The 21,747-nt window shown below is 31.2% G+C and overlaps 3 protein-coding genes and 1 long non-coding RNA gene across 7 annotated transcripts in view; 2 read left to right on the forward strand and 2 right to left on the reverse strand.

The window, feature by feature from the left end:
* Positions 1–4,313, reverse strand: part of LOC127070416 (band 4.1-like protein 4) — a 72,825-nt gene extending 68,512 nt beyond the window's left edge. The window contains exon 1 of the mRNA XM_051008357.1: positions 3,537–4,313. The gene's annotated coding sequence lies outside the window, so the exon portion shown is untranslated. The remainder of the gene's footprint in view (positions 1–3,536) is intronic.
* LOC127070413 (thyroid receptor-interacting protein 11-like) overlaps positions 1–19,457 on the forward strand; it is a 37,860-nt gene extending 18,403 nt beyond the window's left edge. For 3 of the 4 annotated variants that reach the window (XM_051008328.1, XM_051008331.1, XM_051008329.1), the window contains 10 exons: positions 11,507–11,671; positions 11,762–11,869; positions 11,939–12,311; positions 12,478–15,390; positions 15,481–15,584; positions 15,695–15,794; positions 17,894–17,975; positions 18,058–18,247; positions 18,339–18,434; positions 18,507–19,457. In XM_051008328.1, the coding sequence (XP_050864285.1) occupies positions 11,507–11,671; positions 11,762–11,869; positions 11,939–12,311; positions 12,478–15,390; positions 15,481–15,584; positions 15,695–15,794; positions 17,894–17,975; positions 18,058–18,247; positions 18,339–18,434; positions 18,507–18,659 (4,284 nt within the window). In that variant the 3' untranslated portion in view covers positions 18,660–19,457. Of the gene's footprint in view, positions 1–11,506; positions 11,672–11,761; positions 11,870–11,938; positions 12,312–12,477; positions 15,391–15,480; positions 15,585–15,694; positions 15,795–17,893; positions 17,976–18,057; positions 18,248–18,338; positions 18,435–18,506 lie in introns of those variants that run through there. The other variant, XR_007784500.1, reaches the window with a different exon arrangement.
* Positions 8,873–17,656, reverse strand: LOC127070426 (uncharacterized). Its single transcript, XR_007784509.1, has 4 exons — positions 17,168–17,656; positions 10,269–11,342; positions 9,917–10,157; positions 8,873–8,938 (listed from the first exon to the last, which is right to left on the reverse strand). It is a non-coding gene; the product is annotated as an uncharacterized LOC127070426 (long non-coding RNA).
* A 441-nt stretch (positions 19,458–19,898) lies between the features above and the next one.
* Positions 19,899–21,666, forward strand: LOC127070420 (protein YIPF1). The gene is made up of 4 exons (XM_051008366.1): positions 19,899–20,240; positions 20,385–20,770; positions 20,841–21,021; positions 21,114–21,666. The coding sequence occupies exons 1-4, from the start codon at positions 20,039–20,041 to the stop codon at positions 21,329–21,331; spliced, it is 987 nt and encodes a 328-aa protein (XP_050864323.1). The 5' UTR covers positions 19,899–20,038; the 3' UTR covers positions 21,332–21,666.
* Positions 21,667–21,747: the final 81 nt, after the last annotated feature.

The following is a 21,747-nucleotide window of genomic DNA, read 5'->3' on the forward strand; positions in this document are numbered from 1 at the left end:
TCTATCATTAGCTGCCACTCTGTCGCCATTTTTATTATTCATCCTGCTTATACTGCCACGCGCGCGCGGTTTTCCTCCTTTTCTTTCCCTCTCTTTTTTTTTTCTTTTTTCTTTTCTTGTCTCTTTTTTTTTGTCTTATTCTTATTCGGAAATGTTTTTATCGCGCGGTAACAAATTTAAAATTATCAACGAGTTCCGTCTCTCTATCGAATTTAGAGATTTATACGACAATGGTTACTTCTTTTCTTTTTCTTTTTTTTTTTTCTTTTTATTTTTTGTTATTTATTTTTTTAATTACTCTTCATTAATATTTCATATTTTCTACGTTGTAAACTTAACTAGTCCATAGAGGATACCTATTTCTAACTTGGACACATTGAAAGTGATGATAATTAGTATTGAGAAACGGCAATTATATCGTCATCGATGTATCTCGAAAAAAATTTTGCCAAGCATTTCTTATTTTTATTTTAAGTATCTTCTCGGGGCCGAAGAGAAAATTTTAGAGAACACAATGTTAGCTTAACCCATTTATAACATCGCATTCTACGATATTTTACATACACGCATAGACACACAAGTACGTGTAAAAGAATCTCTATGGAATGACCTAGAATATTCAAATTTCCCGCGTTAGGTCGGACTAGTTATCAAATTAGCGACTAAATATTAAAATGAAATCGATTAAAATTTATATGAAAAATTTCATTTAGCGATTACAATTAAAATTAGTTAATTAAAAAAAAAGAAATGTGTATATATTTGTAACGATTTCTATTAATTCTTTAAAGTTTTCTTTTTTTTTTTTAAATCGTAAAAAGGAAAAAATTAGAATTTCTTAAGTTAAAAAAGCAGTGTGTGGCCAAGTGAGCCTCTATCGGTTGATAATACGCGAAGGACACAAGCTCACCTATGATTACTTAACTAACGCGATGCACGATTAGCCGCGTGAACACATGTATACGCACGCGCGCACGTACACAATCGTGCCGTTATATTGCCGTGTAATGCGCACGCGCGCATGCGCACGCACAAAACGTACGGTTAATATCGTTTTCGTTGTAAAAGTCGACATGTCAGACTCGCTAGACGATAAAAACCGTCGTAGAACCGTTCCTTATCTCGAAACAATAAATGTTTCTACGCTATCGATATGGTGCTCAATATTTTATCATTTTTCCTTCGTTTTTTTCTTTTTTCTTTTTCCTTCTCTTTCTTTTTCATTTTTCTATTCGTTTCTTTCGCAATTCGTTAGAATAAAACTTGGAATAACGTTTCGAACATAATAAATAAATATGTCTTTTTATTCTCGACGATCTTTGGTAGGATCAATGAGAATTTATCATCGTGTTTCTTTTCCTTTTTTTTTCCCCCCCGATTCTTTTTATATTTGTCTTTTTTCCTTTTTACGTAAATAATAAAATGAATTCGAAGTGAGTGATACAAAGTGTATGTATATAATATATAAGAGTAGCGTCGATAATTGCCATTCATATTGCAGAGCTTAGCAGAATTGCACGTAGTCGGTATATTCGTATTGGTTAATTAAAGACGATCTTTGTACTTTAACCTTTGAGTAACTTTCAATCCGTTTCAGTTAACGATCAAGAGAGACACCTGCTATCGTTTACCGATAGCTTATGTATTAGATATATGTACTTACTTACACATACATTTTCTATTCGTTCGTTCCAATACAATACGAATTACATATTTTATTTAATTTCGTATAACTCGACACAACGATTTTATTGTTGTTGTTATTATTACTATTATTGATTATTAATCAAGAAATTTTTAATACGAAAATTATTTAATGAAGATATAGAAATATTTCTTGTCACTTTAATTCACTCTCGATTTTTAATTATTATTAATTATGATTAACAAGTTTATTGTAAATCTCGAAGAGATACATCGAGATGATATAATCGTAAAGCTTTTCCGTCTTTTCTATTTCTCTCTCTCTCTCTCTCTTTTTTTTCTTTTTTTTTTCATATTAACAAGTTCTAGATCTCTGTCTCTTTCTATCTTATTCTCGTAAAATAAGAAAGAAAAAGAAGGACATATGTACTCCGTTATTTGTGGATAATTATAACAGACTGGTAAATCCCGAAGTTGGAAAACTACATGATAATGATAATAATGATAATGATGATGATGATGATGATGATGATGATAATAATGATGATGATGATGATAATAATGATGATGACGATGATGAGAAGGATAAGGATGATGCAGTGTTTCCAGATTTGGAGCGAAGAGAAAGGGAAAAAGAGAAAGAGAGAAAAAGAGAGAGAGAGAGAGGGCACATAAATATGATGACCATATCTATATATGCTATTTCCACGGTCTTTAATTCAAGAGATTATGGAACACACAAAGGTGTTCTATCTTTTCGTTTATGTAAGCACTATGTAACGTGACTTCGAAGAGACAAAAAAAAAGAAAATTTTATTCGAAACAATGAAAAAGAAAAACGATACAAAGGAAGTTAAATTAAATTAAAACCAAAGTGTATAAAGTTTCTTAAAGACGATTTTCAATAAGTTTTTTGTTTTCAATTTGTTCACGAAAATGAATCCATTGATTTTTATAATCATCTAGAAACAACTTTTGATGATATCTTACAGAAATAAAAAAGAAATCTCTGATCGTTTGCAAACGATATGAAATTCTATATAAAATTATTTTTTCTTAATTAATTGCTTACGACTGACATCCATTATTGTTTTAATAATGCAACTTGTATGTCAATGTGTACAGTGAATCAAATGGTCGGCATTTCTGCAAATTTATATCATATGTTGTTATCATCTCTGCTATTTATTATCACTGATATCTTTCTTTTCAAAATACATATACTCGTCATTAAAATTGCTTTTCTAGGATATAAAATTTCTACTGCTTTCTTTTGAGCGCGCACGCGCGCGCGCGCGCGCACACACACACACACACACACACACACACAGACAGATACATATAAATATATGCACATATATATATATATATATCGTATGTAGAAACGTATCATAGACCACAATTAGACTTTTGCACGTAACAGATAAAATTTATCTTAACGCTCATGACCGAATTCTGTCGGTATTTTTTTTTTTTGTTTTCCTCTTCCAAAAGATATTACAACGATTTAGATAAGAAGAACGTGTGTCGATGCGAAAGCAACGAACGAAGACAATAATAGTAACGTCGTATTATCGTCATTATTGATAATAGAGTTAATCATTGGAATGACGAATTTTCCGAAAACAACAACAAAAAAATAATAGAAGATTTTGCTTCTATTTTCTTTTTATCTTACATACATACACACACACACACACACACGTATGTGTGTATATATATATATACAGAAATTTAAAAAAAGGATAGTATACACATGTAAGAAAAATTCAATATATATATATATTATAAATACGTATACACGTATAAATATACACATACATTATATCATTGATATATATATATATCAGTTTATATGATGTATGATTAATAAAAAAAATTGATTTACTTACATGAAAAGTATTAATTTAAAAAGAACTCGATCAAAGATCAAGACCAACCGGTATCAGAGCGTGCGTATGCAACCGAAGAACTCGTCCTTGTAATCTATTTAACGATCATCCTTGCTTGCACATTTGAAGCTACGAACTGTCTTTATATCAAAAAGTAGTGGGGGCGATGGGTATAGAGTGGTGGTGGTAATGACTCCAGCTTCTATAAGATTTTCTCTATAACGAAAGCAATTTCTAATATAAGTTTTCCCATTAATTAATTATCGTTAAATCAATTTAATTTAATACGTTTATATATTAAAAATCTAAAATAGATAAAATAGAGATGACGTTCTAATCGTTATGTACTAACCATAATAATAATTTCGAGGTCATTCTGTTGGATATTTAAAAAAATAAAAAATAAAAAAATGTACGAATAACTTGTGTGAAACGCCCTATAGAATCTCTTACGTTAACGGAGAGTAAGAATTCCATGAAGTCGAAGGTAGTAATGGCTTCTCTCCCTTCGAGAGAGATCTTTCACGCGTGGCTGTTGTGTGTATTTTTGGTACCATTATTTGTTCAAGAATTATGAAAGAAGGAAAGAAAGAAAATAAAAGGAAGAAAGAGAGAAAGGAAGGAAGAAAGAAGGAAAGAAATGCACGCTCGTACTCGAGAAGACACGCTTTTTTCCGGTATCCAAATCTTTATGAAATAAACGTCTTCCTCTCCATGCTTTTCTTTTTTTTTTTTTTACACATACACACACAAATTTTTTTCTTCATCATTCAAATATCCATAGGGATTCCATTCATCCTAAGATTATATATACAAAATTAACGATTATTATTATAACAATGAAAAAAATTTTTTAAAGAATACTTTGAAAAAAATTTTTATACACGTTTTTATAAAATGACTGGTTTAGAATATAAAAAATAAATAAATAAATAAATTAATTAATTAAAAGAAGTTAATATACTGTGCGAACGTAACAAAGAATAAGTATTACAGATACGATAGAAGTAATTAGAAAATATTTTGTGATCGAATTTAAAAAAAAATTATTAGGAACGTGATGAAAATAGAATAGAAAATAGACGTAAAGCAAAAATGAAAGAATAACAATACTTCCGCAAAATAAAATACGAGTGTTGTGAACATTAAACAAAAATTACTACTATTGACGCAATAGAAATAACAAGCAAATGAAAAAGAAGAAAGTAAAGAAAAATATATCAGCTTCTCAAAACGTTATAAAGAAAGATACAACGATTCTAAGAAAATATAACATTTGATACACAAACACAATATTTTTCGCTTGGGGAAAAAGGAAAATAATGTAATGAAAAATAAGAAAACGAAAAGAGGAACAAAACAAAACAAAGCAAAACAAAATAAAAAAGAAATAAAACAGAGATCACAGTGCAGCCAACGTATGCGATATTTAAAGCGTGAAGCTCAAACTGCTTGGGTGTTCCACGCTCGGCAGATGACTTGGTAGAAAGAGAGAGAAAGAGAGACAAAGAGAAAAAGAGAGAGAGAGAGAGAGAGAGAGAGAGAGAGAAAGAGAGAGAGAGAGGAGAGCAAGGCTCGTGCTTATCTCAAAAGAAAACGAGCTGAACGTTAGCTTCTGAGTATCCGACACGAGACACCGTGTACCTTTTCTATCTTACCTTGGTGCTAATATCCTGCGGTATCAAGAAGAGAAGACGAACGTAGCAAGTTACTTACTGTATGGCAAAGAGAAAAGAAAGAAGAAGAAGAGGAAGAAAGAAAGAAAGAAAGAAAGGATGAAAGAAAAAAAAAAGAAAACTACGATATGAACACTGTGTGAGTGTGGTGAGAGAGAGAGAGAGAGAGAGAGAGAGAGAGAGAGAGAGAGAGAGAGAGAGAGAGAGAGAGCACAGTCGTCATCACGCCGCCATTATTGCTCTTTGCTAACATTGCTGACTAATCGGCGGCACCTAAGTATGAGCCAGAATATCACTCTGCTCAAAGTCAAATTTCTTTCTGCAGAAATAAACTTGTTCTTTTTTTTTCTTCTTCTTCTTCTTCTTTCTTCTCCTTTTCTTTTTTTTTTTTTTGTCTTCCTTTTCATTTTCTTTTTGTTTTCAATTCTGAAAGAGAGTTCTTCATTTCCTGGAAGAATAAAAAAAGGCAGTAATTAAAATTTTGCAAAAGATAAAAATGAAAAGTTACACGACGCATCGATTTTGTAGATTTGTTATATAATCTTTTGTTTTCAGATTGTAAAAGAAAGTCCAGAAAACTTTTGCCTCTGCAATTTGTTAATTTCAATTCTCTCTCTCTCTCTCTCTCTCTCTCTCTCTCTCTCTCTCTCTCTCTCTCTCTTTCTTTCTGATCTAAATTTAAAAAAATTGTATCCTTGTTCTTCAGTTTTAACGCTGAAGTCAAAGAGAGCTAAACAAAAATTCTATGATCTGAATAATAAAATATCAAGTCTTTCAACGAATTGGTTCGTTGCCACCGGAAATACTTAATTACAATCGGCTTATTCAATATATATATATATTACACACACACACATTCCACACCACACCATATCATACATTACATATACAATAAATTCACTTTTTGATTAGAGCCCAACCTAACGGTGTAACAAAGCACTAATTTACAATCTATCTTCTCTGTTTCATCAACACGTTTACAACATCTTCTACGTACTTAAATATATATATGTATGTATCTATGTGTGGTGGTTTGATCTATTTCAAAATCGAAAAATAGCTATCACGTGAATACATACACACACGCACATAATAGACAGCAGACGGACACACATACATTCATACAAAAAAGTCTTGAGTAGATCCATTGTTAATAGACATCAGTTTTCCTTCTACTACTTCTTCGATTACCGTCATACATTGAAAGAAAAAAAAAAAAAAAAAAAGAAAGAAAAAGAAAAAGAAGAATAAAAGTACAAAACGGTATATCGGTGAGTCCTCTGTGAGGTATAATATTTAAATAACAATGCCGTTTTCTACCAGTCATTGTGACGCTCTCACCGATTATTATACCTCGCTCGAATGCTATCGCGATTCCTATACGTCCATACATCCATATACATATACATACGTTGTACATATATATATATATATTATATATATATATGATATTCGATCGTTTATAAAGGTTTTAAAGCCTGTGTGAAAGAAGAAAAGAAGTGACATCGACTTCTAGTAAAAACTTCCAAGAATTAAGAACTTTCAATAAATAAAAAAATAAAAAAAAAAGAGCAGACTAAAGATTCCTAAATGAATTAAAAAAAATTCTATTACTCGTGACACCTAAGTTTATAATTAAGCTTATAGTTTTTAAAAGCTACTTAAAGGCTTTAAAATTTTACAATCTGAAATAAAAAAAAAAAAAAAGATCAACTAAGAAAGAATTGAATTGTGTATTATTAAATTATCTTCTTTAGTTCTCTGATAATCGTTGATAGAAAAGTAATGATAATGATTATTTTTTTATATCTGAAAGAGAAAGTAAGAGAAAGACGGAGAATATATGTATATATGTACATATGTATTATGTATATGGGTGATCGTTAAGTATCATACCGTAGGATATTTGATTACAGTCTCTGTTGACACAGCTCGTGTCTGGATATTCAGTGCCATCTGCTAACGTTATTAACTTCCTTCAGTTTCGTTCTCAAACATATTTTTTCTTCTTCAACTCTTTCATTTATATATATTATAAATATATGTAAGTATATATGTATGCATATATAAATCATGATTTGCTTGAAGAGAAAGAGATGGGGGGAGAGAGAGAGAGAGAGAGAGAGAAAATGAATACCTATAATTGAAAAATATTCACACGTTTTACATAATACTAAAGAAAAAAATATATATATATTAAGATTTATAAAACACTAGTAAAATGTTTAAACGTTTATATACCTTATTATACGTACACTCATATATATTTACATGGAGTTAAACACAGCCAAAAGAAATTAGTTAGCACGAAGAAACAGAGAGAGAGAGAGAGAGAGAGTCATTGTCGATACGATAGGACACTTCCTTTCTCACGTTACGTTATCAGCTTTAGCTGCAATTGTGTGTGTCTCTGTATATGTGTATATGTATTCAGCTCTTTTTTCCTTTTTTTTAAGTAGTACATGGTACCGATAACGGGGCATTACGTGTAATGACGCATGAAGAAAGTTGGCCGTAATATACGTCGCGTTGTTGAGTTGAAAAAAAAAAAAAAAAGAAAGAAACGAAAAGAAAAAAAGGAAAAAAAAACAAGAAGGAACTTAGAAAGTTTGAATCACTATAATAAAAGTATACCGTGAATCAGTTCTTTTGTTAGATATAATAAGATAGTGTTAGTTAAAAAATAAAAGGAAAGAGAAAATGAATGAGGAGGAGAGAAAGAGAAAGAGGAAATAGAAAAAAATTAAAAGAAATAAAAGTCAATGCTTAATTTTGAATCCCTATGAAAATATTCAGTTTCTTTTATTAGAAATAATATGTAGTTAAAAAAAATGAATAAGAGAGAGAGAGAGAAGAGAGAGAGAGAGAGAGAGAAAGAGAGAAAGAAAGAAAGTCGATACTTAGTGAAGTCCAAAGAAAAAATACTTTCGTACTTTTGTGTGTCGTGTACGTCCGTTTGCAAGTCAAACGATGCATTATTCCTTGACCTGACCTAACGAAACCCCTTTTCATATTCATTAGAATCGTTTTGCTTTTCAATCAAATCAAACTTCAAACTTAAATGCATTACTTTTAACATATATGTATAACACAACACACACACACACACACATACGTATATATAACATATACACACCGTGTGATATCTATATATGTATGCATTTAAGTATATCTCTTCGAAATCTTTTCTTTCTTTTTTTTTTCTTTTTTCTTTCTCTTGTTTTATTTATGTATTTATATTTATTTATATTTGTTTATTTATTTGTTATCCCTCCACCTATCCAAGAGAACTATCCATTCTTTCTTTCTTTCTTTTCCTTTTTGTTTTTTGTTTTGTTTTTTTATTATCGATCCTCTGATCGGGATCCGATTTAAAAGACATTCGTATTCGAATTCAAGTATGTGAATGCATAACTCGACGCAAGGATGCTGTTTATATAGATTGTCATCTCTCGTCTGTGTCGTCGAATTATCTTCGGACGAGATCACCTCGATTTATCTTGATTCGTTGAGTTATACGTGGATGTGGTTATTTCTTTTTTCTTTTTTCAGTTAAGAATTTTTAATTCCTCGTTTCCTTTTCTTTCTTTCTTTCTCTTTTTTTTTTTCTTGAATCTTGATCTTTTTATTGTATCTGTTTATATATATATATATATATATATATATATATATATGTTGTCGTTGTCGTTGTTGTTATCAATATGATAATATAGAAGAGGTACAAGTCTGAAAAAATTAATTAATTATTATTTAATATTATATAATAATTTCTCGTGACATTGCATTTTAATTGCTGTTGTTAAAATTGTAATATAAAGAATGTTGTAGTCTCAGGAAAAGAAAAAAGAAGATGAATTAATTATCATATAAAATTATATGTATAGATTATCGCTAATAGCAATATTATTTATCCTGCGATATAGTAATTATTTCTTTTTATTTCTTCTTTTTTTTTTTACTGACAATATACCATTTAGCTGACTCTACGAAATCGCTTTCTCTGGTTTTTTTTCCTTTTTCTTTTTTTTTTTTCTTTATCTGAAGAGATATGCAAAAAAGAAAGAGAGAAAGATATGAAAACGACTTGGTTACAGGATAAGATTACGATAAACTGAGATCTCTTTTACTTTGTCTACATAAACAGTAGTCGACGTTTCTCCATTAGTTAGTTCCTCCTTTTTTCTAAATAATATATTCCCTTAACTAACTCTTACAGTATTAAAATTTTACAAGGAGAACGTTACTATAAAAAAGAAAAAAAAAGAAAAGAAAAAGAATTAATGAAATAAAACGATGAAATTGTTTGTTATAAATAATTCATAGAAAATTATTATAAGAAGAATATGTATATATAAATATAAAAAATATATATATATAAAGAAATAAAGTAGACCAAGGAGATAAATGATTAGTAATAAAATTAATAGAAAATGTTGACTGTAGTAAACCGATGAAGAGAGAGACCTTCGATTTCAAATGTCCATAAGGATATTATTATCCATCCGGTTTAGTTAGCAACACAATAGATGTTAGAGAGATCTTAAAAAAGACGAATATAAAAAATGGTCTTTAACCGTTATTTGCATTTCCAAGGAAGATCGAATCTATGGCAAGGCGAAGTGTATCGCCTTCGGTTTTCTTCCTTCTCTTTCTCTCTCTTTCTCTTTTTTTTTCTTTCCTTTCTCTTTATCACGATCGACTCACCAACGGGCTATGCGTTCTCTGAAAAGCGAACTACGAATTGACTTTTAGATGAAGAGCCTTTCGGACGCGTTTTTAAAAGTCTGGTGTCAAAGGAACGATGCATTGTATACGTGGAAAGAGAACTTATGGTTAGTTATATCCTCCTCTTTATAGCCTTTTCGAGACACCGTTTCGTGACTAATGACGATATATATTATATACAATATGGACCAAAAATTCCTAAGCTTTGTAGTTTTACAATCTGAAAAAAAAGAAAGAAAACAAATTAGTCTACAAAGTCTCGAAAGAAGGGTAATTGGATCTTCTTTCTTTTATTTATTTTTTTTTAATCCGTCTAAAAATTTTGGCTCACCTTATATGTACACACATTCGTACATATACACGTTAATTCACTTTTAAAGAATTATGAGATAATGAATTTCATTTTGCTAAAATGCAAGTGATACGAAAGTTTTTTTTATATTCAAATTCGACGCCATTTTTGTTTCCAAGCGTATCGATAAAATGGCCGGCCGCGTCGATTATCACGTGACCACCCCCATCTTGATCCTCCATTATAATCGAAAAACTGAGTTTGCGTATATTTAGTTTAAAAGCAAAGAAGAAAAAAGAGAGAGAAATAAAGAAGCAAAATATATATCAGAGTCGTGTAAGGACAACGTGGCCATCGTGGAACGTTCGTTGCATAACTCGGACAATCTTCGTGGAATGACAAGGATTTTGTAAGGTCTCCGCGCGCAAAATCTTGACATCCTTTCTCATTCGGTTACGCGGGCAAATTCGAATGGCCTGCTGCTTATTGGTCACGTGACGGACGTGGTGTCTCTTGATATAATAATATATACATATATATATAAAAAGATATATTTTATTTCCTCTAAAGTCATAATTTTTTTTCTTTTTCTTTCGAGCGATAATATTCGAATTGCATAATTCTTGACTGTTCTTTTTATTCTTTTTTCTTCTTCTTTTTTTAATTATTCTCTCTCTCTTTCTCGCTCTTTTTCTTCTTCTTCTTTTTCTTCTTTTATTTCTTTTTACATTTTGTCACGAATCTGCACGCCAGGACCAACCAACAACAACGTGTATACAGTTACAGCGTTTCGTATTGTCTCACGAGTCTTTCTCTCTTTCTCTCTCTCTCTCTCTCTCTCTCTCTCTCTCTCTCTCTCTCTCTCTCTCTCTCTCTCTCTCTCTTTTTCATTCACTCTCTGACACACTGTCAGATGCTTATGTAAACGTGCATAACAATACTAAGTCGCTAATAATACGGCTGCCCGCAGCGGATGCATTTTCCTTCTTAACTCGAATCGTCGAAGCATTAACGTCCTTTCAATACCCACGACTATTTCTAATGCAATAGACAATCATCCTAATTCTCGTTGAAACACCGAGCTCTCTCATCTCGTTGAGAACGTCTGTCGATCTAAAAAAAAGAAAGAAAGAAAAAAAGAATAATCAAGTACAAAAACTCAAATAACAAAAATTTGTCGTTTCTGTTTTAATCTTCCTTTTAATTATTCTATCTTAATTTTTTTTTATACGTAAATAATATGTATTATTATTATTATCTCGTTTGTTTTTTCTTAGAACGAGAACCAAGAGGAAGATGGGGAAGTCTTCTTTTGGGATCCACCGTCGGTCAAAAATCGTAATTCCAAAAATCAAAATCATGCTAGGCAATTGCAGGAACAATTGGCCCAAGCCACCATGAAAATACGTGAATTAGAAACTGAACTTAAACGATCGCAAAGGGTGAGAGATTATAATATTTCTTCTTTTTTTTTTTTCCTATTAAACAAAATTAGTAGATTCTCTAAGATATATCGTTTTCTTTTGATTTAGGTGAACAATGGAAGTATAATGGACGAACTTCCGGATGGCCATCAAAAAGCAGAATACTTACGAGCTAAACAAGATATGGTAAATAGAATCGTACGAATGGAAGAAAAGGTATAGATGATTATATTCAAATGATCTCATTATTTTCAATATCGATTATATAATCCTCTTGATCTCTAGAATCGTGAAGTCGAAAGGAACGTTAAACGAATGCAGGAAGATGAAATAGCCTTGATAAACGATTTTTATACCGTAATATCGAAGTTGGATTATCAGGAGAAGGTCAAACTCATCCGGGAAACTCTGAGAAATTTGGAAAATGATAAACAAAAGTCTTCTTTAATCGGCAAAGAAGAAAAATCTGACTCCGACGAGAAATTTGATAAAACAAGTGAAAATAATGAATCTGGGAATTTGAAGTCAGATATACAGGATAGTTTAATGAGTAATAGGGAAGCTGAATTGTCTAGAAAAATTCTTGAATTACAGGATGAAAATAAGAATCTTAATGTCAGTATCGAGGAACTTGATAGACAGCATACGGAATCAATAGGTTCGTATAAAAAAAAGTTCAAATGAATCAATTTATATACATTTTGATGAATCAGTTTTGTAATTATCTAAAAGGTTCGATTAGATTGGCATAAAAAAAGAAAAATATGTGTGTTAGCTTAAGTTTCTAATTCATACGATCTAATTAATGTTGTCTCTCCTCGTAGAAGAATTATTGTCTTTGAAGGAGGATATCGAGAAGAAGCATCAATGCCTTCAAAATGCCTACGAGCAGTTGTATGTTGATTACAATCAAGCAGAAGGGAAAGTTTTGGAACTACAGAGTAAACTTGGCTCAATTGAGGAGAGGAATAAGAGTATTTTCAAAAAAGAATCTTTGGAGAGAGAAGAGAAAAATGTTCAAACGGAGGAATGTGAAAATATCAAGAAGAAAGGAAGAAAAGACGATGACGACGACGACGACGATAATGATAATAATAATTCATTGTACGGGCTGGAACAAAGAGTAAAAGAAATTTTGAAAAATTCGTGCATAGAAACGAGTGAATCTAACGAGTCGATTTTCGAAACTGTCGCGAAACGATACGTCGAGACGAACTGGAAGAAGGACGTTTTAGAAAGGAAGGTAACGGAGATTACGCGAAATCTAAAGGAGACCACGGAAATGAGGGATAATTTGCAGCTTGAATGCGACGACATGCAGACTCACATAGATTCGTTGCTGTTAAATATTCAACATTTAAAATTGAATCTACCATCCATTCCTGAAGCTAGCGAGGAACGTGTGGCCTCCTTGGAAACTGAAACGGAGTCGTTGCAGGAGGAGGTTAAACGATTACGCGAAGAGAACGATACGTTGAGGAGATTAAACGTTACAGAGTTGATGATACCAAGATTGGAGAACGGTGAGATCCATCTTGAAGAGAATTTCATCGATGAAGAGAAAGTCATTGAAATTGAACATTCTGATATCAGGAGAGAGGAAGATTCCGTGGAAGATTTAAAACGTAGGTTGTTGGAGTTCTCCAACGAGACCAGCGAATTGAGAACGTCTTTGGAAAAATATAAGGAGACTATCGAAGAGCTTAGGCTAGGTAAAGAGAATATAGCTCATGAGTTGAAAGCTTCGGTCTATAGTATGGAGGAATTGGAAAGGGAGCTAAAAGTTACTTTGGACGTTAAGAACGAGCTCGAACGTGAGAATGGCGATTTGATTAAGGAGAACGAAGAGTATAGAGCCGATTTGGCAAGGTTTAAGGAAACTGCTGATGATGCAAAGAAAGAAGAGAACGATCTGTTGGAAAAACTTCGTGAAAAATTGGAGAAGGTCAACGTCGAGAGAAACGATTTGGAGTATGACTTACTTAATATGAGGAAAGAACTCGACAATGCTTTGCACGAGGCAGATGAAAGACAAGAGTTGATAGCGCAATTGAGTCAAGAGAATGAAAAATTCACGAAAGAAAATACATCTTTGTTGGATCAATTGACAGCGAGTCAAGTGGAATCCCAAGAGAAGATAGAACTGTTGAACACTGAAAAATCTTTGCTCGAGGAGGAACAATCGGAGCTTCGATCGGAGGTGGCTACGTATAAAGAAAAAATTCAACAACTTGCGGATACTGAAAATAAATGCGCCATGATAAATTATGAACTTGAAATTGCCAGAAAGAGAATAAACGAGCTTCTATCGGAGAACGAATGTCTTTACGGTCGATTGGAAAAGATTCATGAGCTGGAAAAAGAATTGAACGAAAAGAAGGCCGCTGCGAATGATTTACATTCGTTGCGAAATAAATTCATAGAAACCGAAGCCGAATTGAATAGTTTGCGTTTAAAAGAGAAGGAGATTGCCGCGAAGGAATTGAATCTATTGCAAAGCAAATTTATGGAAACTGAGGCTGAGTTAAACGACTTACGTTTAAGGGAGAAGGAGATGTCTCAAGTCCAAGGGGATTATAACGAGATCGTGGTTTTGAGAGACACCGTAACAGATTTAAACGATAAAATTCGTTTGTCCGAAGAGAAATGTAAACAGTTGGAATCCTTTATTACATCGTTGGAATCTGAAACAAAAGAAAAAATGTTATTAAAAGAAAATTCCTTCGAAAACGAAAGGCAAAAATTAACGGATAGTCTAAAAGAGAAAAGTGAAGAAAATGAAGGACTAAAGGATATAAATAATAAATTAACAATGGAGATAATAGAAATGAAAAGTCACATGGAATCGAGCATCGAGGCAAATAAAGAAAATGCTACTATGGCTAAGGAAACTATAGAAAGTTTATCTCATCTTATCAAAGAGAAGGACAATGAAATCGAATCTTTGAAGGCGATGAACGATCGAGCAAACGCAGCTAATTCGAACGATCTTCTTACTATACGAAACGAAAGAGACGAGCTTGTAAAATTAGTTCACATTAAACACAATGAGAGCATCCAATATCATAGCGAAATTCAGAGATTAACTCAACTCTTAAACGAGCAAGTATCTCAAGTTCGAAATTTGTTAACCGAACAAAATCAAATTACGACGTTGTTGAAGGATAAAGATACAGAACTTGCTGGAACTCGTAACGAGCTACAAACTTTGCAACAACGGTTAGAAAATATCAAGGACGTTGATAATAACGGGGAAGTCTGTAGAATCGCAGGACATTTGACACAAATACAAGAAATGGCAATACTTAATGATAAATGTAACGCATTGGAAGCTGCTTTGATCCAAGAACAATCCAACAACAGAATGCTACAAAATCAATTTGTTGAAAGTCAAAGTAAAGAAGCCAATGCTGGTAAAGAATTAGAAAGATTGAGAACTCATTTAGTGGAGATTGAATCTAGTTATACGGAAGAAGCTTTATTGGCCGAGGAAATGCGTAAAGAATTGGAGGGGAAATTGTTGCAAGCTGAAGAAAAACTTAAAAATTCATCTACCGTATATACCTCCGCTAGCATAAGAGCGAATCAACAAGTAGAAACTTTGCAACAACAAATGTCCCTTATTATTCAACAAAGAGACGATATTCAAAATAAATTATCTATGGCAGAGGATAAAGTTTTGTCACAAACGACTGCTCTGACTAATTTACAGATAGTTTTGGAACAATTTCAAAGAGGTATCAAACTCAGTCATTTTCTCCTTAGTATGATGATTTCATACGATATTGTTAACTTATATTTGTCTTTTTTTTTTTTTCTTTTTGCAGAAAAAGAAAGGGATATTAAAAGAGTTACGGAAAAACTACAATTGCAACTTCAGGAATCGCATAAAAAACAAGAAGAATTATTAAACGAAATCTCCTGTCTCAAGGTTCGTCTTAATTTCTTCATATTGTTAATGAGGAAATGAAATTATTAATTAGTTCAATAAATATATATATCTACATACACACACATATATATATATATATACACATATAGGAACAATTAGCAGAAGCTCAAGAATATTTGCAAGCTGCATCTAGATTAAGTGAACAACTGGATAAGAAAACAGAAAGAATAGAGCAATTAAATCAAGAAGGTAATTCCTTAAATATTTTCATACATTTTTTTCATCTTTGTTTGCATCTTGTTCTTTACATATCGCATGGTTAGTGTTTTGAAATTTTTTATAATTTGTGACACGTATTCCAATTATTATTTGTCTTTAGAAAATAATATGATAAATCTATTTTTGCATTTTTTTATTTTTTATTTTTTATATAATTATTTTTTATTTTTTATATAATCAATCTCACGATTATTGTTATATAAATAAACGTAAATATTTTTTAAAAGATTGTATGCTAAGCAATTATAAGAGACGTATGTCGTATTTATATTCAATAATTACTATCTATTCTACGATGTTTTTTATTGTTTTTTATTATACACATAATTGAACTTGGCACACACATTGTATGCTTCTACGATTTTGACAATATAAGAACATTCTTTATACTTTGGTACTCCCATGATATGTTATTTACAGAACTTCGATATAATAAAATTGATAATACTAGCAACAAGATCAAAACTACATTACAATCATCAGTTTGACTGTATGCTGTGACTAATCTGTGAAAAGACATTACACATATAATATCTGGTAATGTAGTCAAATATCAGCTGGTAATTCTGGGATTAAACTGTAGCCCAGGATTCTTGCTGGTATCCGGCTACGAACCAGACCACCGCCTTTGCACACTAAATCACATCTTGGTTGGCTCATGCATTGCCACTGGTGCTGGTGCTCTCTTCTTTCATTTTACTAAATGTGGACATTTTTTTGAGTGATTTTTTGGAGGTATATTTTTTCTTTTCTTTTTTTTTCTTTTTTTTTTTGTTAAAGAAAAAAAAATGGTTATAATTTATATTTTCTTCATAAATGTATATGAAGATACTGTTCTGTTATTAATACTTTTAATAAGAAAAAAAAAAAAAAAAGAAAGAAAGAAATGTATAAAGATACTTGTATTTTGCAGCTTTGCTAGTTTTCTGAAACCTTGATATTTTACCAATATGCAAATGGCTTAATATATAACACTGTATCATTATTAAATGACGCATGCAACACAAGCAGTAACAATGTAGACGAATGAAAATTGAAATTCTTAGACAACAACATTTTATTTAAATGATTAATCGAATATTTAAAAATGCAGGTACCTATTATAGATCTATATCTAAAATGATTGTAAACTTTGTATTGAGATATTAGTTGAATTATTATCTAAGATATTATCTAAGGTATATGGACGAATTAAACTAAATATAAAAGATATTATTTCCTGAAAATTATATGGATCTAATGTATTATATAAATATACGAGTTGTTATAAAATTAAAATGTATGTTAAATATTGTAGTATAGAGTCGCGTAATCATTCAAAGAGTAGAAATATATATACATACGTGTTATAATAAACTTGGTAACGTCGAAGTGGGTAATCTCATGCGGTAACCGTGAGTGTGTAAAATGTAGAAGCTCATATTACCTCGTGGGGTTTCCCACCCGTTGCCAATATTCTGCAGAAACAGGGAAAAAAATTTTTAATTTGAAATTACACAAGATTTGATTACACACACACATACACCCACACATATATATATAAAAAATATATATATACATTTTTAAATCTTTAGAAAATTGATTTCATACACAATATATTTAAAAGTAGTTAATATATACTATACAAAAGCTTTCTTACTTTTAGTGGCATGTATGATACCTTAGTTTGCTAGAACGGCATGATAAACGAAGAGAATGCAGCATGTGCAATTAAGATGTGGGTGTGAGTATTACATCAGGTACTGGTGTAATATCAAAACTACCAGTACTTGTGTTATACTTGCGCTCATGTCTGTTCAGCGTACCAATCTGCCAACTTTACAACGTCTCAATGAATGCACACGTATATAAACCAAAAAAAAAAAAAAACAATTTTTTAGAAGGAAGTTTTCTATTGTCAATGTTCACTCATTCTATTTAATTTGGATCATTTATACAAATCAATATCACAAGCATTCGTTTCCTACTAGTATGATATAATTAATATATGATATTATAAATATATATGTATATATATATATGTATACACACATACATATTCATTGACTTTTTTTTTTATTAATTTTCAGTTGAAAGATTAATGGAATTGGTGAATACTGCTGATCAGAGAATAGAAGAAGCAATGCAAAGTGGAGTAGGAAAAGTTGACAAGTGAGTCGATAATGTTTAAATTACGTGATGTATATCATTCTTAATAATATTAATAAATATTGATAACAAATTATTTTTCTAGGAACCTTATGAAAAATCTCTTGCTTGGATATTTGTCTTCATCGACAGCAGACAAATCATCTGTTCTAAGAGTGTTTGCCACCGTATTAGATTTTACAGAACACGATAGAGACAAAGCTGGTCTTAATAATGGAATTGCAAATAACAGCTGGTTTTCTCGTCTTAGTGGTGGAAATGGTGCTCCTACTAAGGCAAGTAGAGAGTTCCTACATTTTCATATCAAATTATTCTCATATAAACTATTATTTATATAATTATAATAAATTTATGTACATAATACAGGATCAAGAGGCATCGCTTTCAGCTGCATTTGTAAGATTCTTAGAAAGTGAATCTAAACCGAAACCTCAATTACCTGCTTTGCCAATATCGTCATCGGTAAGACAGACTTATATGTATAAAAAAAAAAAAGTCTTGTTTTCAATTGTATAATAAATGATATATTTTTAGTCCTCACCTCGTCCAACGCATAGCAGACAACATTCAACGTCGTCGAGCCATTCTACATTGTTGCTTTCTAATATTACTCTTCCAACATTCCCAGATTTTGTTCCAGCAAGAAATACAGGATCTATTCTGAAAGAAGTATTAAAGGATAGCTGATATTAAAGTAACAAATGTAGTATATACTACTACTCGGTGAACAGCATCAGGCTGTAAAAAGAAGAAGAAAAAAAACAAATACAAGCTAAAAATAATCCTATCTATCTCGAGCCTAACTTTTTATTCGGACATTGATATTGTAACATATTGATTGCGTCTGAAAAAAAAAAAAACAAAAAAAAAGAAAAGAAAAAATGGACTGCCGTAGTATGTTCGTCGTGCTGCATTTATCGATAGCTTGATAAAATAAATTCGTATATAATTTAAGCGAGAAAATTCAAAACGAACTACTTCGGAGTTTTACCGAAAGAATTCTTCTCATTCACGATGTGAAATTCTTTCTACGGAAGAGCAATAAAAAAAAAAAAAAAAAAGCAAGGAATATGTACGTTCACAATGTTTTTACAAAGACACTAAAAATCTCCCCACACGATTCTCTAATTTTATATAATAACGTAATCGTACTCTTAATCGGATTCGTAATTTATTAAATTCTTAGTAATTTTATTAAAAAAGTTTTCTCATTCACTTGCGTAAATAAAAAAAAAAAAAAAACATCCTGCTTGGGTAAAAAGACAAAATAAAGCTTGTAAAAATGCTAGAAGGGAAAGACGAAATGAATCTAGCCGTATTGATTTAATGAAAATAGTAATTGAAAATTCCTCGAAATGTAATCATGAACCTCGATTTATTATTATTATTATCGTTAAATTTGATTGCTGTACATAAAGTATGTAGGTTGTTGGAACTGCACATATATTGAAAAACAGAAAACAATAAATATATTTTGTTCTCCTACATTCCCTTTTGTTTTCTCGTATAATATATAAAACTCTCTTTCTATTCTATCGATGATAAAATATATTGATATATTTGATAAGCTAATGAAATACGTGACACGTATTTACGCACGTCGAAAGTAACTTACCTCTTTTTTCCAAATGAAAAAAAGCGGGCTGAGGAGAACGTATCACGTGACATTCAAAAATATCATTTCAGCGTTCATTAATTTTGTGATTTTCTATCGAGTTTAGAGGTTATCAGGACGTAAAAATAAACGATACGAATGACGTATTAATCTTTTCTGCTATCTAATAATAATAATAATAATATGAAAGTTTAGAAATAATTTCGCGATTTTATTTTTGTCGATATTATTTCAATGCTTTTGACTAATGTAGTTCTAGTTCACCTTCACAGATCGTAGAAGAATATGATCTGAAGATTCTACTCCCTGATTGGACGATTTATTGTAACTTCGAACGATATATCGAAAATATCGTATGACGAGTCGATATGGTGTTTTTCCTTCCCGCAATGTGCCCAGCTGGCAATTGTCAAATACGTTTCAGAAATAAAGCAAAATAACAGAATTAATCATGGACGGCGATCGTACAAAGAACACAGATTCGCAATTTATATCATTCCATGATTTTTCTACGATGAATCAGCCAAGCAACGTTGGCCAAGCACAACTTGACATTGGTGCTTCCACTCATCAAACTTACAATAATTTACCAAATGACTCTACAGGAATCGGTATTCTTGAAGATCTACAAGGCATACCCAACAGAAATGAAGGTTAACAATTGATGTAGCATGTCTAAGTGTTAAAGTTTGTTTTAATATAAAATTTCAAAAAATAATATTACCTTAACCAAGAGATATCAGACCCGTTGATCACGGTTAAAATCTTATTTTTTAATCATTATATTGTTTCTACAGATACACCTCAGTACAGTTTTTGGACAATCGAATATTATCAGAAGTTTTTTAACGTTAATACGAATGATGTAATAGAACGTATCAAAAGATCCATGTTTCCACATAGTACTGAAAATTATTTGGTAACGCACATAAGACCCAATCCAGATCTGTATGGTCCATTTTGGATATGCGTTACTTTAGTATTTTCTATAGCAATAAGCGGTAACATGGCTAACTATTTACAAACGGCCAATTCTAGTCATTATCATTGGAGATATGATTTCCATCTTATCTCGTACGCTGCAACTTCAATATTCTTATATGCTTGGCTTTTGCCTCTAGCCTTATGGGGTGCACTAAAATGGACAACAAGTATGAGGAATACGGAAGAAGAATTGATAGAAGTAAATTATATCTTTTTATCATATCTTTCTTGAAGACCTTGAATAACAAAATTTTTTCTTTTTTTTTCAGTCTTATGCATCTCCGGGACTTTTAGAGCTTATATGCCTTTATGGATATTCTTTAACCATTTACATTCCAGTTGCATTTTTGTGGACAATACAAATCGGTTGGTTACAGTGGACTTTAGCAGTGATAGCTACATTTTTATCGGGTGGTGTATTGCTTCGTTCATTGTACCCCGTAATCTCAGGTAAAAGACGTTTTTTATATATATATATATATATCGGATCTTTGTATCACTATAATATTAAAATTTAATTGTTTATTAAATATATATTACAGGAAAGCATAAAATAATATATGTTACCATAATTCTTGGTATGCACCTTCTTCTGGCAGCAGGTTTTATGATATATTTCTTTCATGGGCCATCCAAAATATTACCGCAACATGCAAAAGAAATATTATCTTCTGCGTTACCACCTACAGAAAATATCAATAATAAAATAATGGAAAAGGTTGTGTTGAATGCAACGAAAAATGGAATAATTAAAACTTAAAGAAATTCTATACTATATTTGATAAGAATTTCATGAGATCCATTCGTAAACACAAAAAAAAATGTATTCGAATGTATCATACAAATCGCACATAATATTGAAAATCATAAAATTTATGTTCTTATGAAGGCAATAGACCTTATTTTTATTATACTTTTAAATCAATCCATATAGATATAATCAAGTAAAAATCAAAACTCCAAAAAAGAAAAAAAAAGACTCCAGGATTCCTTAAAACATAATTGTTTTGATACGACAAAGTATTTAGCCTTTCGCAATAAGTGTTGTGTACACAGATTTATGTTTAGGAAAATACATAATACGAGTTTAAAGTGTTTGGTTGATTTATTTGGCAACCCTACTATTCCACAAAGTAGGGACGCGTTACATCAACGTAACACATATCAATCACGACC

Source organism: Vespula vulgaris, chromosome 18 (assembly GCF_905475345.1).
Source record: "Vespula vulgaris chromosome 18, iyVesVulg1.1, whole genome shotgun sequence".
NCBI classification, from domain to species: domain Eukaryota; kingdom Metazoa; phylum Arthropoda; class Insecta; order Hymenoptera; family Vespidae; genus Vespula; species Vespula vulgaris.

Bases quoted from the DNA above. Each gene is read 5' to 3' on its own strand.
- LOC127070420 (XM_051008366.1), top strand. From the start codon at position 20,039: ATGGACGGCGATCGTACAAAGAACACAGATTCGCAATTTATATCATTC. The intron at 20,771-20,840 runs GTAAATTATATC...TTTTTTTTTCAG, and splicing joins CGGAAGAAGAATTGATAGAA to TCTTATGCATCTCCGGGACT. The intron at 21,022-21,113 runs GTAAAAGACGTT...TATATATTACAG, and splicing joins ATTGTACCCCGTAATCTCAG to GAAAGCATAAAATAATATAT.